Source organism: Callospermophilus lateralis, chromosome 5, assembly GCF_048772815.1.
Source record: "Callospermophilus lateralis isolate mCalLat2 chromosome 5, mCalLat2.hap1, whole genome shotgun sequence".
Taxonomy (NCBI): domain Eukaryota; kingdom Metazoa; phylum Chordata; class Mammalia; order Rodentia; family Sciuridae; genus Callospermophilus; species Callospermophilus lateralis.
In genome coordinates, this window is record NC_135309.1 from 45,857,755 (window position 1) to 45,876,263 (window position 18,509).

Sequence of the window (18,509 nt, forward strand, 5' to 3'; positions counted from 1 at the left end):
CAGCAACTTTAAAACCCCAACATGCAAAATGATTGTCACCTAGTGTTCCAATCTGTCAAAAGTACTACTCCTAGACTAGAGCATTCAGTTATTTCTGTAACTTATCTCTTTCTCTCTTTTCTTCCATAGTGTCATCAAGTCTCACAGCAAATTCCCTCAGTGGCACCTCCTGGAGTCACAGTGCAGCCTGCAGGCTCTGGAGGCAAGTGGCATGGCTCACAGCCCAGCACTCCCACCAGGAGGCTGTGTGACCTTGAATAAGATGCTTAATCACTGTGCCTCAGTTTCCTGGTCTGTTAAAGGGAATAACACGAGCACTTCTCTGAGGATCGCAGGCAAGTGCATAGCATAGCACCTAGCAGCCAGTAAGAATCCAATCCCCAAAGCCAGTGTAATCCATCTACCTGGCCCATCTCCTCCTTTCCATTTCCTTCTACCTCTGTGCCCATGCTTGGATTACTCCAACACACAGTAACTTCTCTCCCTTTCTCCAGCCTCTATTCATCCAAATGCATCCCAAATATCATTTTTAGATTTACTTTTTGAGGGAGATTCTAATCCAATTGTATCATCCTCCATTACGGAAAAGTCCAACTTCTTTCTCCTCGTACATAAAGCCCTCCACGTTCCCGGTATCCCTGGCAAATGACTGACCCAATCCCAATATGCAGTGCTGCTCCACACCTTTGCCAACACACACCCATGTCTAATCTCCTACCCATCTACAGGCATGTAATAATGTCATAGAATCCTGAGCAGAATTGAGAATTTTTACTGAAGTAGATCAATTGCATAAAAGGCCCCAATTTTTCACCCTTCCCTGTATACACTTCCCTGACCATGCCTCTAAACAGTGACATAAGCAGAAGCTTAAAAAAGGCACCTGAGTGTTTCAGCTTCTGCTCTTGTGCGTGGGCATCTCCATGAGAATACACCAGTGCTGGCTGCTGGGGAGATGAGCTGCATAAAGCTGTTCTAGAAGAGGCCATCCTACATCAGTGGCAGCCAGAAGACCCACAGACATTTCATAAGACCAGCCCGATAAAGAAATCCCCGCTGACTACAAATATAAACACTCATTATAGTCTATCCATGAGGTTCTATGATGGCTGAGTATACCACAGATAGCTGATGCACACAGTAAGTATCATGGAGAAAAATTCACAGTACATTACAGAAGGAAAGTGTTAGCAAAGCAATGACCCAGAGCATGGATCCAGCTGTGTCTGTGTGTGCTTACCTGCACAGTAGATAACACAGCTGCAATTATAGATTAATAATAATTGTTTGTCTAATGCCTGTCTCCCAGCCTAGAAGACAATATTCTAGAGAAACTGTATTAACTTCATTTACTATAGACTTATACTATAGACTTAAGTGACTAACTCAAGGCCAGGAGCCTTGTATATTCTCAATATATATTTATTTTTCTTTTCTTCCATATTGTCATCAAGTGCCATCAAAAGAGGAAATTTCCATATATGTGCATGCATCCAAAGATTAAGAGGTTTTATATCAAATGACCAAAAATGGTTATCTCCACATGCTTAAATGATGGATGGTAGTATGTGTTTTAGGCCTGTTTCTTAATAATTAGTATTTTCTATTTTTCTACAGCTGACATGGATAATCTGTACAATAAAGTAAAGAGTTACAATTAATCTATCAACAGGAAGATACCTACATTTCGTCAAAGGCTCCCTCAGTCAGCCAAACCCCAGGCAATGCCTTCCTCATCCAAACTCTGAATCTGTACTATCATTCACCTTCACAACTTTATTCACTTTTTACTGGCAAAGAATTCGTCTCTACTAGTACACTGTAAAACTCTTCATTAATTACGAGGGTTTTATCATTTAACCTCTCTATACACTACACCATACCATAGCAATTAATGACCAACTTTCTAAAAATTCATACATGAGCAGATCTAACTGTCACAATTTGGAGAGGCAGAAAGTGTAAGAATCAGTGACCTTAAAGAAACTGAGGCACCATGACGTGTCTAGGATACCAAAGAACAAAATTCTTCACAACACAAAGTTAGAATCAGACTTCAGAGATCTCTAAGGTCCCACTCCTGTGGCCTTCTCCCACCTCCAGGCTGGTGACCACATCAACGGCCCCCCTAGGAGATGAGCTGCAAATATGGAGAATGATCTCATTCACCTTTACAACTCTCCTCTGATCCAGTGTCTCATGTGTAATGCAGCTCAGTAAACGTTCACTAAGCTGAACCAGGAAAACAGAGCTCATGTGAGTGCGAAAGTCAGCTCAGAGGCCAGTTCTCCCTGTCTCTCTGTGACAGAAGAGTGCTCCAATGTCTAATGAGGTCTTGAGATGGTCTCTTGAGCAGGAAGAAACTGTAGGGCTCATTAGGTCGGGAAGTCCTTAAGCTGAGGCCCGTGAGGCCCATGAGGTCTTCCAAGGGTCCACCAAGCCTCGGCACTATGTGAGAAATGCTTCTTGGATGTGTACACATTTTCCAGGGAGAGGGCAAAGCCTTTATCAGATACTCAAGCAGAGTCAACCACCCAGAAAAGCTACAATCCAAGAAGATGAAATGACAAGTGGTGGCCAATGGGCAGAGCTGTGGACAAACCCAGACCTTCTCATTTCTTTCCTGGGGTTTTTCTCTTCCTTTTAGACTGTGCACTATGTAGCATATTTATGCCAATGACATAGTCCCATAGCTGCATGTCTGCAGCTCAGAAGGACAGTCAGAGAGCTTTATAGCCTTATCGGATTTTGTTTTCCGCAGACCACAATGTTTTGTAATGGTGAAATATTTCTGATGTGATCTGGATTCATTCCTTTAATTCATCAGCAATTCATATAGATGTCAAGCATGCCAAAGTAATTTTCTTTAAAATGATATATCAGCTATATGAATACCAGTCATCCCATCTGATCTCTGGAATTAAAAGCACATTTCTCTTCAGAAGAGAATGAAAGCACAGTCTTGACAAACAGGACACATTTTCCCTGATCTGGGATGAGCTGGTCTCCATGAGCAATCACAGGAGGACACATGCTCCCCACATCTCATCCACACCCAGTCAGGCACTCCAGACCTGCTGACTCAATCCCAACTGACTGTGCTCAATAACTAAGACAATCACCCACCTACCTGCCAAAATGTAGGCAGCTGCTACATAGTGCATGTGCTGGAACAGAGGAGAACCCAGGGTCATGGTGAGGGAAGGCAGTTGACTGAGCAGAAATAGTGTCCCTGCAGTGCAGCTTGGAAGAGATACAAGTCAACTCCTGCCAGGCCTGGGCACTGCGTTCCTAAGAGGTGAGGAGGAGTTGGTCCGGGGAGCCAGTGCTAAGCATGCTGCTAGCCTGGGTGGGATTTTATCTTGCCCCTTGAGAAATGCCTAGGCAGGAAGAGTTAACCAAAGTCATTCATTAAACTTCCTCCTAGAAGGATCCCAAATGTCCCAACACTAACAAGAAGACCACATGTTAGTGGCATTCACAATACTGAATGCCTCTTCAGCGTAAACCGCAGTTCTTTGCAACCAGCGATGCTGCTCAATTTTTACAGCTTTGTCAAAGACTCTTTCAGCTGAGACTTTTGAGTTCCACTATCTACAGAGAGATGGAGGGTTCAAACCTCAGGACCCACAGGCCAAATGGGATTTGGGTTTCCATGCTGAAAGTCACCCAGTTCTATTCTTCAAACTTCTCCTCAGGTATAAACTTTCCCACTACCAAACTCCCTCCTATAAAATGCCTGAATATTTTTTTTAATTTGTTCTTTTTAGTTATCATGACAGGAGAATGTATTTTGACATACCATATATACATGGAATATAACTTCCCATTCTTGTGGTTATACATAATGTGGAGTTACACTAGTCAGGTATTCATATATGAATGTCAAATTCATTCTACAGTCTTTCTCACTCCCACCCCACCCCAACCCCGTCTAATTCAGCGAAACTCCACTCCTCTCCCCTATCCAACCCCCACCTACTGTGAGTCAGCATCCTCATATCAAAGAGAACATTTGGCCTTTAGTTTTTGGGAATTGGCTTATTTCACTTAGTATAATAGTCTCAAGTTTCATTCATTTGCCAGCAAATTCCATAATTTCATTCTTCTTTACAACTGAGTAAAATTCCACTGTGTATATGTATCACATTTTCTTTATCCATTCATCTGTTGAAAGGCATCTTGTGGCTTCCATAGCTTAGCTATTGTGAATTGAGCTGCTATGAACAATGATGTGGCCATATCATTATAGTATGCTGATTTTAAGTCCTTTGGGTGTATGCTGAGGAGTGGGATAACGGGGTCAAATGGTGATTCTGTTCCAAGTTTTCTGAGGAATCTCCTAGAGTATTTATTAATGAGATGTTAACAGAAAACCCTGCAAATAGAAAGGTATCTCAAAGGGATTTGATGAGCACCATGTTTCTCAAAATATGAAACACACATTTTGAAGATATGTATAGGTATGTGGGGAGTACACATACACCACAGAAATAATTTACATTATTGTGCACTGAACCCTATGGTTCCACATGCATTATTACTTAAGACTAAGTTGGAAGAAAGGGGGATTGATTTGGTAACAAATATCTTTAAATAAATTCATATGTCTGATAATGTGGCAGAAATTAGGACAATGATATTCACAATCACTAGACTGGAAGACTCATTCCTGCTATACCTGAAGCTATGTATGAACACACACACAGCATCTAAGGTGGTGTGGGGGAGGGCTGCTAACATTCTCTGGGCATTTTCTCTGCTTCATGAGGCTTCATGAGACTTTCATACATCATCTCATATAATTTTTATAACAACTGTGCAAGGCAGAATTCAGTCTCATTCATTTTGTAGTCATGGGAGAGACACAGAGACACTAAGTACCCATCCAAAGTAACTAATTAATAATGCTATGTGTAGTAAGTGATTCATCTGGCCTTAAAATATGGCAGGACCAATTCACAGCCACCCAGAGCGGGTCTCAGTAGCCATTATCCTCCTCCTACCAGCAAACTGGGAAAGTGTTATGACATTAAGAATTTACTCTGCAAAGAGCCTTACGCTAAAACTACCGTGAATCCTTCAAAATACTTTCATATCCATCAATGTCTACTTACGGTAAGGTACATATTACTTTCATTTGACAAATGAAGAAAACAGGGCCCGGAAGTATTAAGTAAATTGCCAACATCACTGAAAAGTGTGCAATAGAGGCAGGCTTAGAACTCATGTTTCCAAATTCTTGGTCCAAAAGCCAGAAACCCTGCTCTGCCATCCTTCCACTCTGCTAGATCAATGAGCCAGAGTTTTTTCAAGAAATTCCTTTAGGAAATGGGGTACAGGGAGTTCCATGGCTGGCCGGAGAGCCTCTAGAAGAGCAGTGACATCCCATGCAGCAAAGGCTGGTATCCAAGATTGAAGGAGCCACAGCCACCCCTTCTCCCAGCTTGAGAACCATACCCCGCTGTGGCACAAGTTCAGGCCAGTGTGTACAGCTGCTTGCTGTCCTCTCCCAGAGACTGATATCTGGGGAGTACCTGTGGCTGTACTTACCTGTTTCTATCAGCAAGAGCTCTCCCAGCCTTACTTTTCTAATAGGATCATCAACTCCTCAAGGATGATGATCAGGTCTCTCTCATCCCAAGCTCCCCTCCCCTCACAGAGCCAGCCTGAGGGAGGTGGGGCTTGTTCACTGTCCTCTCTCCACACAAATGGGTACCCCGTTTCCTTGCCAACAGTGGGTCAAATTGTAGAGGCTGCCCACGTCCACTGGTAAAGCTCTGAGAATATGGGCTCCAGAGGGTCATCAAAGGACATTAGCTCCTAACGCTGGGCAAGTTACTTACCCTCTCTGAAATTCAGTTGCTCCTTCACTGAGTGGGAATAACGTCATTGCCCATCACTTAGTGTTATTATGTGGTCCAATTAAGCTAATTCATGCAAATCCATGCACCTGGCTCTCTTACACATCCTTTAGGACTCGGCTCAGACCTTGCCTGCTCTAGAAACCCTTCTCCTACCCACAGCAGATACCCAGCATATAGTAGATGCTCAATAAATTCTCATCAAATGAATGTTGAGGATTTTCCAAAGGGGAAAAAATCATCAGAACCTAAAAGAAGGAAACAAACTACTGGAATGACAATGGTAAGGCCCAATCTTCAGTAGTCTAGAGAGCCTGCCCAGGACCAGCTTGCATCTTACAGATGGCTACCAATATCATCAATGCATAAGCCCATTCTGCTAACTGAAAACCCTTTCCCTGAGGCTGGCCTGCCTGATATTTCTGGGCACATGCAAAGCTTAGTGAGGCAGCCTTGTTAGCTGATGGGTTGCAACGAGGTGGCACCATGACAATAACTCGTGTCTGAAATAATTGGTGCCTGGAGACCAAGTGCTCAGTCCAAGATAAAGTGGCATGAGGCAGGTTCCCATCACCCCAGGAGATGGGCCAGAGAAACCTGAGCTGCAATCCATCCCCTGTTCCCCCAGGAAAAGCAGAACTTAATGTGATTGTATCTGGCATTAAGCAATGTATCTGGCCTTGGATCATTAACTTATATGGCTCACAAAAATACAGTAACAAATCTGAAATATTTGCTTAATTTATCTTCCTGCCCCAATCCCTTCAAGCAGCTACTGATAGGATATGCAGAACACATTCTTCTCCCAGGAAGACAGAAACAAATCTTTGGGGGAATTATGAGTGTAAATAAAGCAGGAGTCACCCAGAGACCACAGCTAAACAAATACTCAACAAATCTAATTGATTCTCTAATTTGAAAATTTGGCAGATTAACAGGGGTTTATGACGATTTTATGGATAATATTTCCATAATTTCTTCCTAGTTAAGTGATCGATAAAATCTAATACTATAACACTTGTTTATTTCTGAAAATGAACAAGCAGCAAGAAAAATTCTTTATGGAGGATTCCGAATGGGTCCATCTGCCATAACCTGCAGTCGCCGGCAAGACAAAGACCAACCCAACAGGTACAGCATGCACCAAGCCATTTGGATTTTCAAAGAAAACCTCACAATGCAGGCGACTAGGGAGAACTGAAGAAGGCCTGAGATTTTAGCCAACTGAATCAGATGGAGGAGGACCATCTGCATGCAAATGACCCTATCCTCAATTGTGAACAATGACAGGCAAGGAGACAGCATGTGCCACCTGAGAGACACACTTGCATTTATATTTTATTAAACTATTTTTCCTGAAAGTTTAATTTTTTTCAGAGTACCAATAGCCCATATTAGGACTCTGAAGGTAATGCCAGACAAGGTGTGAAATATGCCAGGAGTGGCGACTTCAAAGAAAGAATCTAAAGATGTAGCCATGATCATAATACTGAGGACTGGTGAGCAGCAAGCTTTTGCAAGCACGATTTCATTTAACTCTAGCACATACCCCAGGGACTGTCCAATGCCCAGACCCTTCATTGCTGGACTACTTTGTCTCCTTTTAACTACTTTATTGAGGTCTGATTGACAATTCGATAAGTTTAGAGATCAGTGTGTATTACAATCTTACTATATTACCTCTTTAAGTATTAAAAAAATCTGTAACTTTGATTCCACCATGAAAAACGTATTTCCTGCAGAAGTCTGCCATCCCTCCACACCTCCCAACCACGTGAGCAGATGCACCCCAAAGATCAGGCCTAGTTTGGGCTCGAAGCAATTGCACTGTAAAGAGAAAACCCTGCTAAGAGCAGAAGAAAGCTTCAGGCCCTGACTAAAAGTCAACCTTTTCAAACTGTATTTCAAAAGCTGATGTCATTTAGATTTTTATTTTAAAACTGGAATTTTGCTTGTCTGTTTTGGTTCCAGGAATTGAACCCAGGGGTGCTTAAGCAGTGAACCATATCCCCACTCATTTTTGTTTTTTATTTTGAGACAGGGTGTTGCTAAGTTGCTTAGAACCTCACTAAATTGCTGAGGCTGACTTTGAACTTGTCCTCCTCCTACCTCCACCTCCTGAGCCCTTGAGATTACAGACACGAGTATAACTTGATTTTTAATAAAGAATAAATAAACCACCAGGCTTGTTAATGCTGGGAGAGTTTAATTTCTTTTCTGGACTCATCATATCTCAGGTCAACATTTCCTAAAAATCAGAATTACTTTTCAATCTCTCAAGATTTTCTGTCCCAAAGCTCATCTCTTCTACTGAACTGCAAATAACCTGACTCACGTACAAGTGCCGGGTTTCACCATGGGTAGGAAGATGGCTGTTGTCTCCTTATCCCTTCACGTGGGTATGGTCACAGACACTACAGTGTCTTACCAGCTCAGGTCACAGGGTAAAAGAGGACAACATTCCACATACAGTCCCCCTGTGCAGATTCTTACTGCTTGTCCCTACAGCCAGTCTGTACCTAGCCAGACTAGAGAGACCCTGCAGGACTCAGGAAAGACCTTCCTTATGCTGGAGGCTTCAAGGAGAAGGAGCCCAGGCCAGCTCTGAACGGAAAGATTCACAAATGGATAAGGAGACACTGAGGTCTGCCTACACCTGTGCTGAGAGCCATCTGCTCCCGCCTTATCCACCACCCAGCGAGAACAGCAAATCTACAAGATTCACTGGCACTTCCTAGAAAATGGGCCTTGGATTATAACATATTACCCCTGCTTCAAGGGATCAAGAGGAAGAGCTTTCAGCCTAACTGGTCTTTGGGGTTTTATAGAGAGCTGTGGCGGGCTGATGGCCACGGCAGCTTTCAAAAGCATCCTTGCAGGGCCCTCAGCACACAGGGCACTTAGAACTTTTGAGGGCTCTAGAGGGGACTTAAGCACTGCCTCTCAGCCAAGGAGCTGGGTGCTCCATGGGCAAATACCCAAACACAATGCTCCAAAGAACTGCTGGTGAGGAGGAGGGGGAGGAGGTGGGGGAGGGGGGAAGAGGAAGGGGAGGAGGAGGGGGAGGAAGATGACAAAGAAAAGGAAAACTCCAGCTGCACAAATCAGGGGTGGCTTCTGCTGCTCAGAGGGAGTCCTCTCCACAGACTTGCCCACTGAGCATCCCCTGGAAGCCCCCTCCCAGACCCACCCATTAATGTTCTGCTTTTTCAGTAGCCAGATTCAGTGGATATACAGGTAGTGCAAAGACAGGACCAATCTCCCAGCAGGCACTATGGTGCATCCTGGCATCAAACCCCACCTACAGCTGTGGGCTGAGAACCTGGGGCCCTTCCTTACGATCCATATGGAGCAATGGGAACTGTGACAACAGGGATGATGGGTACCAGGTCGCATGCATGGAAACACTGAAGCAGAAGGAAAAACAAGGCTCAGAAGCTTCTATGTATCTTTCCGTTGTTCCAACAGAGGTAAGGATTAGTGAGATGCAGAGAGATAAGGGGAAACTAAGGAAAATGATAATTAATAAGAGCTAATGCTTTTTAAGTGTGAGTTATGTTCTAGTTCTATATGCATCGCCCTATTGAGTGCTTGGATAGACCCTATTTATCAGGTACTATAAAACTCATTTCAAAGTTGGGAAATGGAAACTCAAGAGAGGTTATATAGCTTAGCCAAAGTCACACAACAAACACCAAAAAAATCTGGATATGAGAGCACATGTGTGTACATGTGCACAAACTCCCCACACCCTGCTCTCTCACCTGCCTTTGAGTCCCTGGATCTTTCTTCTAGGGGTAAGTTAAAGGTGTCTTCACTCAGGAAAAGCTTCCATTCCATCTAAGATCTCCAGATTCGAGACTCAGGTTTCCTTGGGCAGAAGGGGCTACTGTGAAATGGCACGTTTATTAGTATTATCTCAGAGGTATTCTATCTCCCTCCCAAAGAGCTACAAGGAGCCCCATCTGTTCATGACAATTTCACCTTGAGGCCGGCACTGAAAAGCCAAAGGAGCCAGGTTACCAGTGCAGCACTTCCGTGTCTTAGAGAAAATAGGCCCATTTATTTCAGCTGCCCCCAGTCAGAGGGGGTTTCATTTGTTCCGGTAGAAGCTTTTAGGTTTCTCTTGAAAAAACTTTCAGAAAAACATACACTCATTGTAGATACTCTAGTTCATTTGAGATTGATGTACTCACAGACATTAGAACAAGACAGACGTGCATGTCTCCTCCAAAACAAATTTAAATCATGGAAGAAAGCGTTTCACGAGCTTGGATTTAGTCAGCATTTTTAAATGTCACTTTTTATTGACAACCATCTGGAGTGGGAATGAGGTGTGTTTTATGCCATTTGGCCAAGGCCAAGGTTGGCCTGTGTTGTTTCATATTTAACTATAATTAATTCTCTATCAGGAAGCAGAAATGGAAATGGAAACCGGTACTACATTAGACACCACAGTATGAATTCTGGCTCCCCAAAGCAGCCACGTAGGCGAGAACTCAGCCTATCCCTCCCATACCCCCAAGAAAGACCATTAAAACCATGGCTAAGGCAGCATCTAGGACACGTTGGAACCATGCTGCAATTCACTGGGTGCAGAGAAAATATCTGGACTCAAAAAAGACTACTGAAAATCTGAAGCGTTAAGAAAAAGTATATCTTCAATATCATTGATTCAGGTTTAGGAAACAGCTGCAAGAGAGGTTCGGTGAGAGGCACAATCCTGCAGGCCCTCCTGCTAAGTGCAAGACACCGGCTGCTACACCAGGATCTTGTTAGAGCTATCGTTGGACAGCACTACAGAGCTGCGAATGATCTCGAACAATCTCTCCAACAACAGGCTTACCTTGTACAGGGTAGAGCCCAGAAATGGGCCTGAGGTCCCCAGCTCAATGACTCAGAGCTCTGCAACTATTTCTTGCCCCCTTTCTCTATTCCTTCTTAGCTCTCTTTGACACACATGCTGCCATCTTGACTCTCATTTACAGAGAGAGGGCAGAAAAGCAAGGAGACTGAGTATAGCAAACCAGACCAAGGGGAAGCGCTGGGATCTGGCCCTCCCATCTGGGCTGCATAGATTCAGGCTACCACTTCCTCCACTGAGGTTGCTGCTAAGCCGCACAAAGATCCCAGCTCCAAATGGCCTGCCCAGGAAGCTCTCGGGAAACTCCATGATTTCAACAACACTGACAGCAGACCTTTCTTTTTTAAATTACTTAATTATTTATTCTAATTAGATATATATGACAGCAGAATGCATTTTGATTCATGGTACACAATTGCAGCACAATTTTTCATTTCTCTGGTTGTATACGATGTAGCGTCACACCATATGTGCAGTCATACATGTACCTAAGGTAATGATGTCCATCTCATTCCATCTTTTCTGCCCCCATGCCCCCTCCCTGCCCCTTCCTTCGCTTTGCCCAATCAAGGTTCCTTCATTTTTCCCATGCCCCCCCCCCCCGATTATGGATCAACATACACTTAGCATAGAGAACATTCCGCCTTTGGATTTGGGGGACTGGCTTACTTCCCTTAACATGATATTCTCCAACTCCATCAATTTACCTACAAATGCCATAATTTTATTACCTTTTAATGCTTAGTAATATTCCATTGTGTGTGTATATACATGTATATATATATACATATATATACAAATAGTGCTGGGAGAAGTGGAAATCCATATGCAGCAAAATGAAACTAAATCCCTATCTCTCACCAGGCACAAAACTCAACTCAAAGTGGATCAAGGACCTAGGAATTAGACCAGAGACCTTACACCTAATAAAAGAAATCACATCAGATTAGGCTCTGACTTCCTTAACAAGACTCCTAAGGTGCAAAAAATAAAATCAAGAATTAATAAATGGAATGGATTCAAACTAAAAAGCTTCTTCTCAGCAAAAGACATAATCATTGAGGTGAAGAGAGAGCCTATGTTTTGGGATAAAATTTTTGACACATGTACATCAGAGCACTAATCTCCAGGATATATAAAGAACTCAAAAAACTTAGCACCAAAAAAACAACAACCCAGTCAATAAATGGGCTAAGGAGCTGAATGGATACTTCCCAGAAGATGATGTACATTTGATCAACAAATATATGGAAAAATGGTCAACATCTCTAGTAATTAGAGAAATGCAGATCAAAACTACTCTAAGATTTCATCTCAGCAGAATTTCCTGAATGCTGTGGTGTGAGGCATTGCTCACGGGACTCAGGATGAAGCAGTCAGTGTCGAATTCACATTCCTGCAAGAGAAGAGACACATTAGATCTGATTTTTTTTTAAAAAAAGATCCAATGTGTTTAAAATGGAATAAATGCTTAGAGAAATGAAAAAGTAGGGCCAGCTCAGGGGGAATGAGAAATGCGGGATAAGAGTAGGTCACAGTAATAAATAAGAAGGCCAGGTGCAGCCTCAGAGAAAAGGGGAGATTTGAGCCAAGACCTCAAGGAAGGAAAGAAGTAGCCAAGCAGGCATCTAGGGTAGAGTGTTCCTGGCGGAATGGGCAAGCAGCCTAAGGTCTGGCATGTTCAAGAAACAGCAAGGGCATCAGTATGGCTGGAACGGAATGAGTGAGGGGGATAGAAGGGGACCAGTTCAGAGAGATAACAGGGGGCTAATCATCATGGCCCTGTGAGATACTGTGAGCACTTTGGCTTTTCCTCTGAGGGACATGAGGAGCCAGAACAGACTTTTGAACAGAAGAGTGATATGTTCCAACATGTTTTAAAGGAACCAACCTGACTTCTGGGCTGAGCATAGACTGGGGGTGTGGGAGACCTAAGGACACAGGTAGAAAAAGGCAGGCCTGTTGGAAGGTGCCTGCAGTAGCCCAGATGTGAAGTGTTTACCTGAGCCAGAATGGGTGTGACAGAGCTCATGGGCGAAAGTCCCTGAGCAAGGCCACCTTCGCTAGTCCTGTCCTGGAGTGACAAACTCAAATGCCAGCTGAGGTCAAACTGAAAACTGCAAACTTCCAAAAGCAAAGTAGATGAGGGGCAAACCAAGAAAAGCTGGAGAGTGAAGGGGCAGCCGCTCCTCAACAGCAGCCACCTGCCTCCCTCCATAAGGGACTGTGGACAGGAGGTCCATGTCTGAGAAATAAGAAAATCATACATATGAATTCTTCATGATATGTTCTCGTTTTTTTAAACAACATTTTTAACATAACGTACAGGCCTCACAAAACATATCTGCAAGCCAGACTGACCCTGTGGGTTTGTCACCCCTGGTGCTAATGATCTGACTAATCATTGAAAACATGAAGAGTCACACCACGTCGGCACTGCCCACAAAGTCTTGCTTTCAGGTGCTCCGGGGTTTTCATCTGTAAGATGGCTCCATCGTTCCCTTTGAATCTGGCTGCCAATGCAAAGAACATTTATAACAGGAGGCAGCAGGCTGAGGTCCTTCCAGGTGATGCTCTTAACAAATATTTAATAATTAGGAAAATGAAGACATCGCAACCCTTTCAAAGACACAGGGAACCTTTGGTCACCCACGGTGCTGGAAGACTTCCTCAGAAACCCCACCTAAAGATGAGCTCGTTACAAAGCGACAGATGCAGAGAGCAGAAGTTATTCTGAACTGGAAAAGGCTAATGTCTAAATTCATCACTGTTTAGGTCAAGAAAGTGAAATCAACGTGAAATGATTTTGCGAGCATCCAAGGGAAGAACAGGGAAATCCCCTCATCAATTTATATAATTACTGACAACTCCCATAATGAGCTTATCTTAGCCCCATAAATCAGCTGAACTGCTCCTTATTAAGTCACTGAAAGGCGGGAGAGCCTGGGGTGTGCTTTCTGGGAGAGGCCAGAGGCAAGGTGGCAGCCATTTCTCCTCCGTCCTCTCCTCCAGGCAGAAACAAGGGTTCTCTGGGGGCAGCCCAGGGCCCAGCAGCAGCCACAGAACCTGCTCCTCAGGCCAGCCCCTCTTGGCATGAATAAGCCACAAAGCAGGAAAGGCGCTCTCTGTTCTCTTCCCAGGTGTAAGTCTTCAGATAGAGATGGACCAAAAGGAACTGGCCCATTCACCAAACCCCAACTGTAGAGGGCAAAGGGAAGAGAAAAGCCTGACGAATGCCTTTTCCCGTTTAGACAGATATTTGAATTTCTAATTTGAGAGGACGCCTCTTTATTCCTCATTAGCAAAGGAAGCAAGGGCCACAGTGCAGTGTGGTGGATCAGATGTGCCACTCCAACACACATCTGGAAACCCAGCCTGGGGGGCTGCACGGCTCCACAGGCTTCCTGCAGTGGCCAAGTCCCCAGCTCTACCCTGCTGGCCAACATGGCCCAGACAGCTGAAAGGAAAGAAAAAACAGAAGAGCTTGTGACTGGACAGTGTCCCGATTCTGTCACCATCCCATGTTCCTCCCACGTCCCCGGGGAACTTGCTGCTGTCCAAGCTCCTGTCACAATGGCTAACAGGATGTCCTCAGTTTCAAGGGAGCATGATGAGAAAACTCATGTTTCAAGGGAGCATGATGAGAAAACTCATGCTCCTTGGCTTGAGGAGCCCAGCATCCTACAGAGCAATCTCACCATGAAAGAGGCTCCCAGCCCAGGAGCCAGGCATCCTGACAAAGGCAGCCACTCACTAGGACAGGCACACCCAGTGACATGTAAAAGTGGTGTCATCCCCAGTGCTCCATGTTGACACCAAACCACATGGATGCCAAAGTCATCCTAAGGAAAATAGGAATGCACAGGCTGAGGAGCACATCCAGGAGAGAGCACCCTGGCAGGAGCAACAGAGCCCAGCAGGAGCAGATTCCAGCCCACGTACGGAAGGCAGCTGGCTGGGGTCCTGGCAGACCAACACTTTTCAGGCAGTTTTACCTTGTCAACATCTCACAACTTAACATCTTGAGCACTGGGTGCCACCAGACTGTCACCATCAGCAGAAAGTTCATTTGGATTCATGCTTCTCCCCTTCTATTTAGAAGGCTTCCAAGAGGACAACTCCTCAGAATTCTCTTTTTTTTTTTAATTTTTTATTTGTTCTACTTAGTTGTACATGACAGCTGAATGCATTTCAATTCATCGTACACAAATGGAGTGCAACATTTCAATTCTCTGGTTGTATTTGGTGTAGAGATACACCATTTGCACAATCATACAGGGTAATGATGTCCATCTCATTCCAACATCTTTCCTACCCTCATAACCCCTCTCTACTCTCCTTTTGCCCAATCCAAAGTTCCTCCATTCTTCCCATGCCCCCACTCCCAATCACAGATCAGTATCCATTAATCAGAGAAAATATTTGGCCTTTAGTTTTGGGGATTGGCTTACTTCACATAGCATGATATTCTCCAACTCTATCCATTTACCTGCAAATGTCATAATTTCACTCTCTTTTAATACTGAGTAATATTCCATTGTGTGTGTGTGTGTGTGTGTGTGTGTGTGTGTGTATATATATATATATATATATATACACACACCACAGTTTCTTTATCCATTCATCTATTGATGGACACCTAGGTTGTGAATTCAGCTGCTATAAACATTGGTATGGCTAGGTCACTATAGTATGCTGATTTTAAGTCTTTTAGGTATAGACCAAGGAGTAGGATAGTTGGGTCAAATGGTGGTTTCATTCCAAGTTTTCTGAGGAATCTCCACACTGCTTTCCAAAGTGGTTGCACAAATTTGCAACCTACCAGTAATGTATGAGTGTACCTTTTTCCCCACATTCTCTCCAACATTTATTGTTGCTTGTATTCTTGATAACTGCCATTCTGACTGGGCTGGGATGAAATCAGAGTAGTTTTGATCTGCATTTCTCTGCTTACTAAAGATGATCATTTTTTCATATATTTGTTGATCGCTTATAAATCTTCTGAGAAGTGTCTGTTCAGTTCCTTAGCCCATTTATAGATTGGGTTGTTTAGAGTTTTTTGGTTGTTTTGTTTTGGTTTGGCTTTTTTGGTATTAAGTTTTTTGAGTTCTTTATATATCCTGGAGATTAGTGTTCTGACATAAATTTGCTCCCAAAATGTAGGCTCTCTCTTCACCTCAATAATTGTTTCTTTTGCTGAGAAGAAGCTTTTTAGTTTTGATTCATCCCATTTATTGATTCTTGATTTTATTCCTTGCATTTTAGGAGTCTTATTAAGGAAGTCAAGGCCTAATCTGATGTGATGAAGATTTGGGCCTGCTTTTTCCTCTATTAGACGCAGGGTCTCTGATCTAATTCCTAGGTCCTTGATCCACTTTGAGTTGAGTTTTGTGCCTGGTAAGAGATAGGGATTCAGTTTCATTTTGCTGCATATGGATTTCCAGTTTTCCCAGCACCATCTGTAGAAGAGGCTACCTTTTCTCCAAAGTATATTTTTGGTGCCTTTGTCTAATATGAGATAACTGTATTTATGTGGGTTTGTCTCTGTGTCTTCTATTCTGTACCACTGGTCTACATGTCTATTTTGGTACCAATACCATGCTGTTTTTGTTACTATTGCTCTGTAGTATAGTTTAAGGTCTGGTATTGTGTTGCCTCCTGCTTCATTTTCCTTGCTAAGGATTGCTTTGGCTATTGTGGGTCTCTTATTTTTCCTAATGAATTTCATGATTGCTTTTTCTATTTCTATAAGGAATGACATTGGGATTTTAATTGGAGTTTCATTGAATCTATATGGTGCTTTGGGTAGTATGGCCATTTTGACAATATTAATTTTGCCTATCCAAAAGCATGGGAGATCTTCCCATCTTCTAAGGTTTTCTTCAATTTCCTTCTTTAGTGTTCTATGGTTTTTGTTGTAGAGGTCTTTCAACTCTTTTGTTAGATTGATACTGGGGACTCCTCAGAATTCAAGGAAGACAGATGAGCACTGGCTATGTGACAGCCACATTTTTTTTTCATTGAATTCTCACCGTGACCTCAGAAAGAGGCTCTATGAATAAGTTTAGTTAGTTGCTCAGAGCACAGATCCCAGCTACTTTCTAGTAGAAGAAATGGTCTCGGATCAGGGACTTGGTGTTCACAGCCATAAAATGGAAATAACAACGGTTCTTGCCATTCAGGATTATTGAAAGGAATAAATGAATTATTCAAGACAGTGCTTCCGTAGCCTAAGTAGGAACGCTAGCTTCCATTAGCTTCTGCTATTACATCAATTTTATATTGAGGACACTGACACTCACAGAAGAAAGAAATTTGCCTAAGGCCAAAAAGGTAGTAAGTGGCAGAGCTGGGTCTGGAACTGAGGTCTCAACCTTAGACACTCTGAAGCATTAACAGCATCCTGGGGTGCTGTTAAAATACGGCAGAAATAAACCCGTAGAGAATTAACAGCTTAATTATACCAGTGAAATACGTACTGGAGCAGGATATAATTTTATGGTCTGGAAAAACAGATATTAGATCTTTACTTCAACTCCACAGCTGTCACTTTGAACCAGCTGCTGTCCAAGGAGAATAAGCAATTTTAGGGCAATTGATCTTAGTCTCAAGGGAAAGAAGACAACACTGCTTTTTTTACTTCAAGCTACATTTCACAATTGGGGAGAAACTTGGGAAGGCACAGGAGACAGAGAAAGGGCAGCACTGACAGGCTTAACCCAGAGGGCAGGATGGTACATAAAAATTAGACCTGCCTAGGACACAGGACCCCGAGGGTCTTGCCATTACTTCTAGCTGGGTGAAACTGACAAGGGAAGTTGGTGATTAGATTAGGGAACTATGCAATAGTAGCATTAGATAGTGACTCAGGGATGCCTAAATCATGCCTGGGCCCATATCCCCCCTACCAAGGTCTCTGTGAAAAATATATGGCAATAGAAGTATTGCTTTCCTGAACTCAGACCCCAACAGAAAATATCAGTGATTCAGACTGGATTCCACAGAGAACTCCTAAACCCCAGGATAGCACAAAGGAGCTCGTTTCTCCCCACCCTGACACAAAACCAGATCTCAAGTGTTTCTGCTCTGTACAAACGCACAAGTCATTGTACTCCTACCAGCTCAGAGAAAAACGGAGCCAGAGAACTCGAGAACATCTGGAACCAATGTCAGATCACATCATTCCCTGGCCTAAAACCCCTCAGCAGTTCCTCCATGCTTAGAATGACATTCAAAGTTCTGCTGCTAAGCCCCAAGGCCCTGCAGGGCCTGTGCCAATTCGTCCCCTCTCCTGCCTCCAGACACCCGGCCTCCTTGCAGCCCCTGCAACAGGCCAAGTTCTGCACCACAGGGGAGCCTTTGCAGATGCCATTTCATTTCTCTGGAAGGTTATTTCACTGCATTTTGATTTATATCCTTCATAGCACTTACCACTACCTGAAAATAGATGATTTGTTTGTTTGTTGGCTATTTGCTCTAGTAGACTATAAGGCCCATGAGGACCAAGGTCCTGACTGTTACTCAGTGCCGTGTGCCAGCACTCTCCATGAATTACAGCAGGCAGAAGCAGCTAGGTCTCCCCTAACTCCATCATGAGTGGTGGGTTCTGAAAACTGGATGAAAGGAGTGAGGATAGGGAGGAGAGATAGGTGCATAGATATCTCTGCTTCCTCTCACATGAGCTCAACATTGATACTCAACCAAGTAACTACAAAGAGAAATAGAGAAGAGAGATCACACCACTTTGCTGTGATTATTATCACCTTAAAAGTTCCATTCTA

General features: G+C 43.4%; 1 protein-coding gene across 3 annotated transcripts in view; it reads right to left on the bottom strand.

Annotated features, from left to right (window-relative positions):
- Positions 1-18,509, bottom strand: part of Spock1 (SPARC (osteonectin), cwcv and kazal like domains proteoglycan 1) — a 479,091-nt gene that overhangs the window by 378,161 nt on the left and 82,421 nt on the right. For 2 of the 3 annotated variants that reach the window (XM_076855871.1, XM_076855870.1), the window contains exon 2: positions 7,974-7,982. The exons of the other annotated variant lie outside the window; for it this stretch is intronic. In XM_076855871.1, the coding sequence (XP_076711986.1) occupies positions 7,974-7,982 (9 nt within the window). The remainder of the gene's footprint in view (positions 1-7,973; positions 7,983-18,509) is intronic. 3 annotated transcript variants of the gene reach the window in all.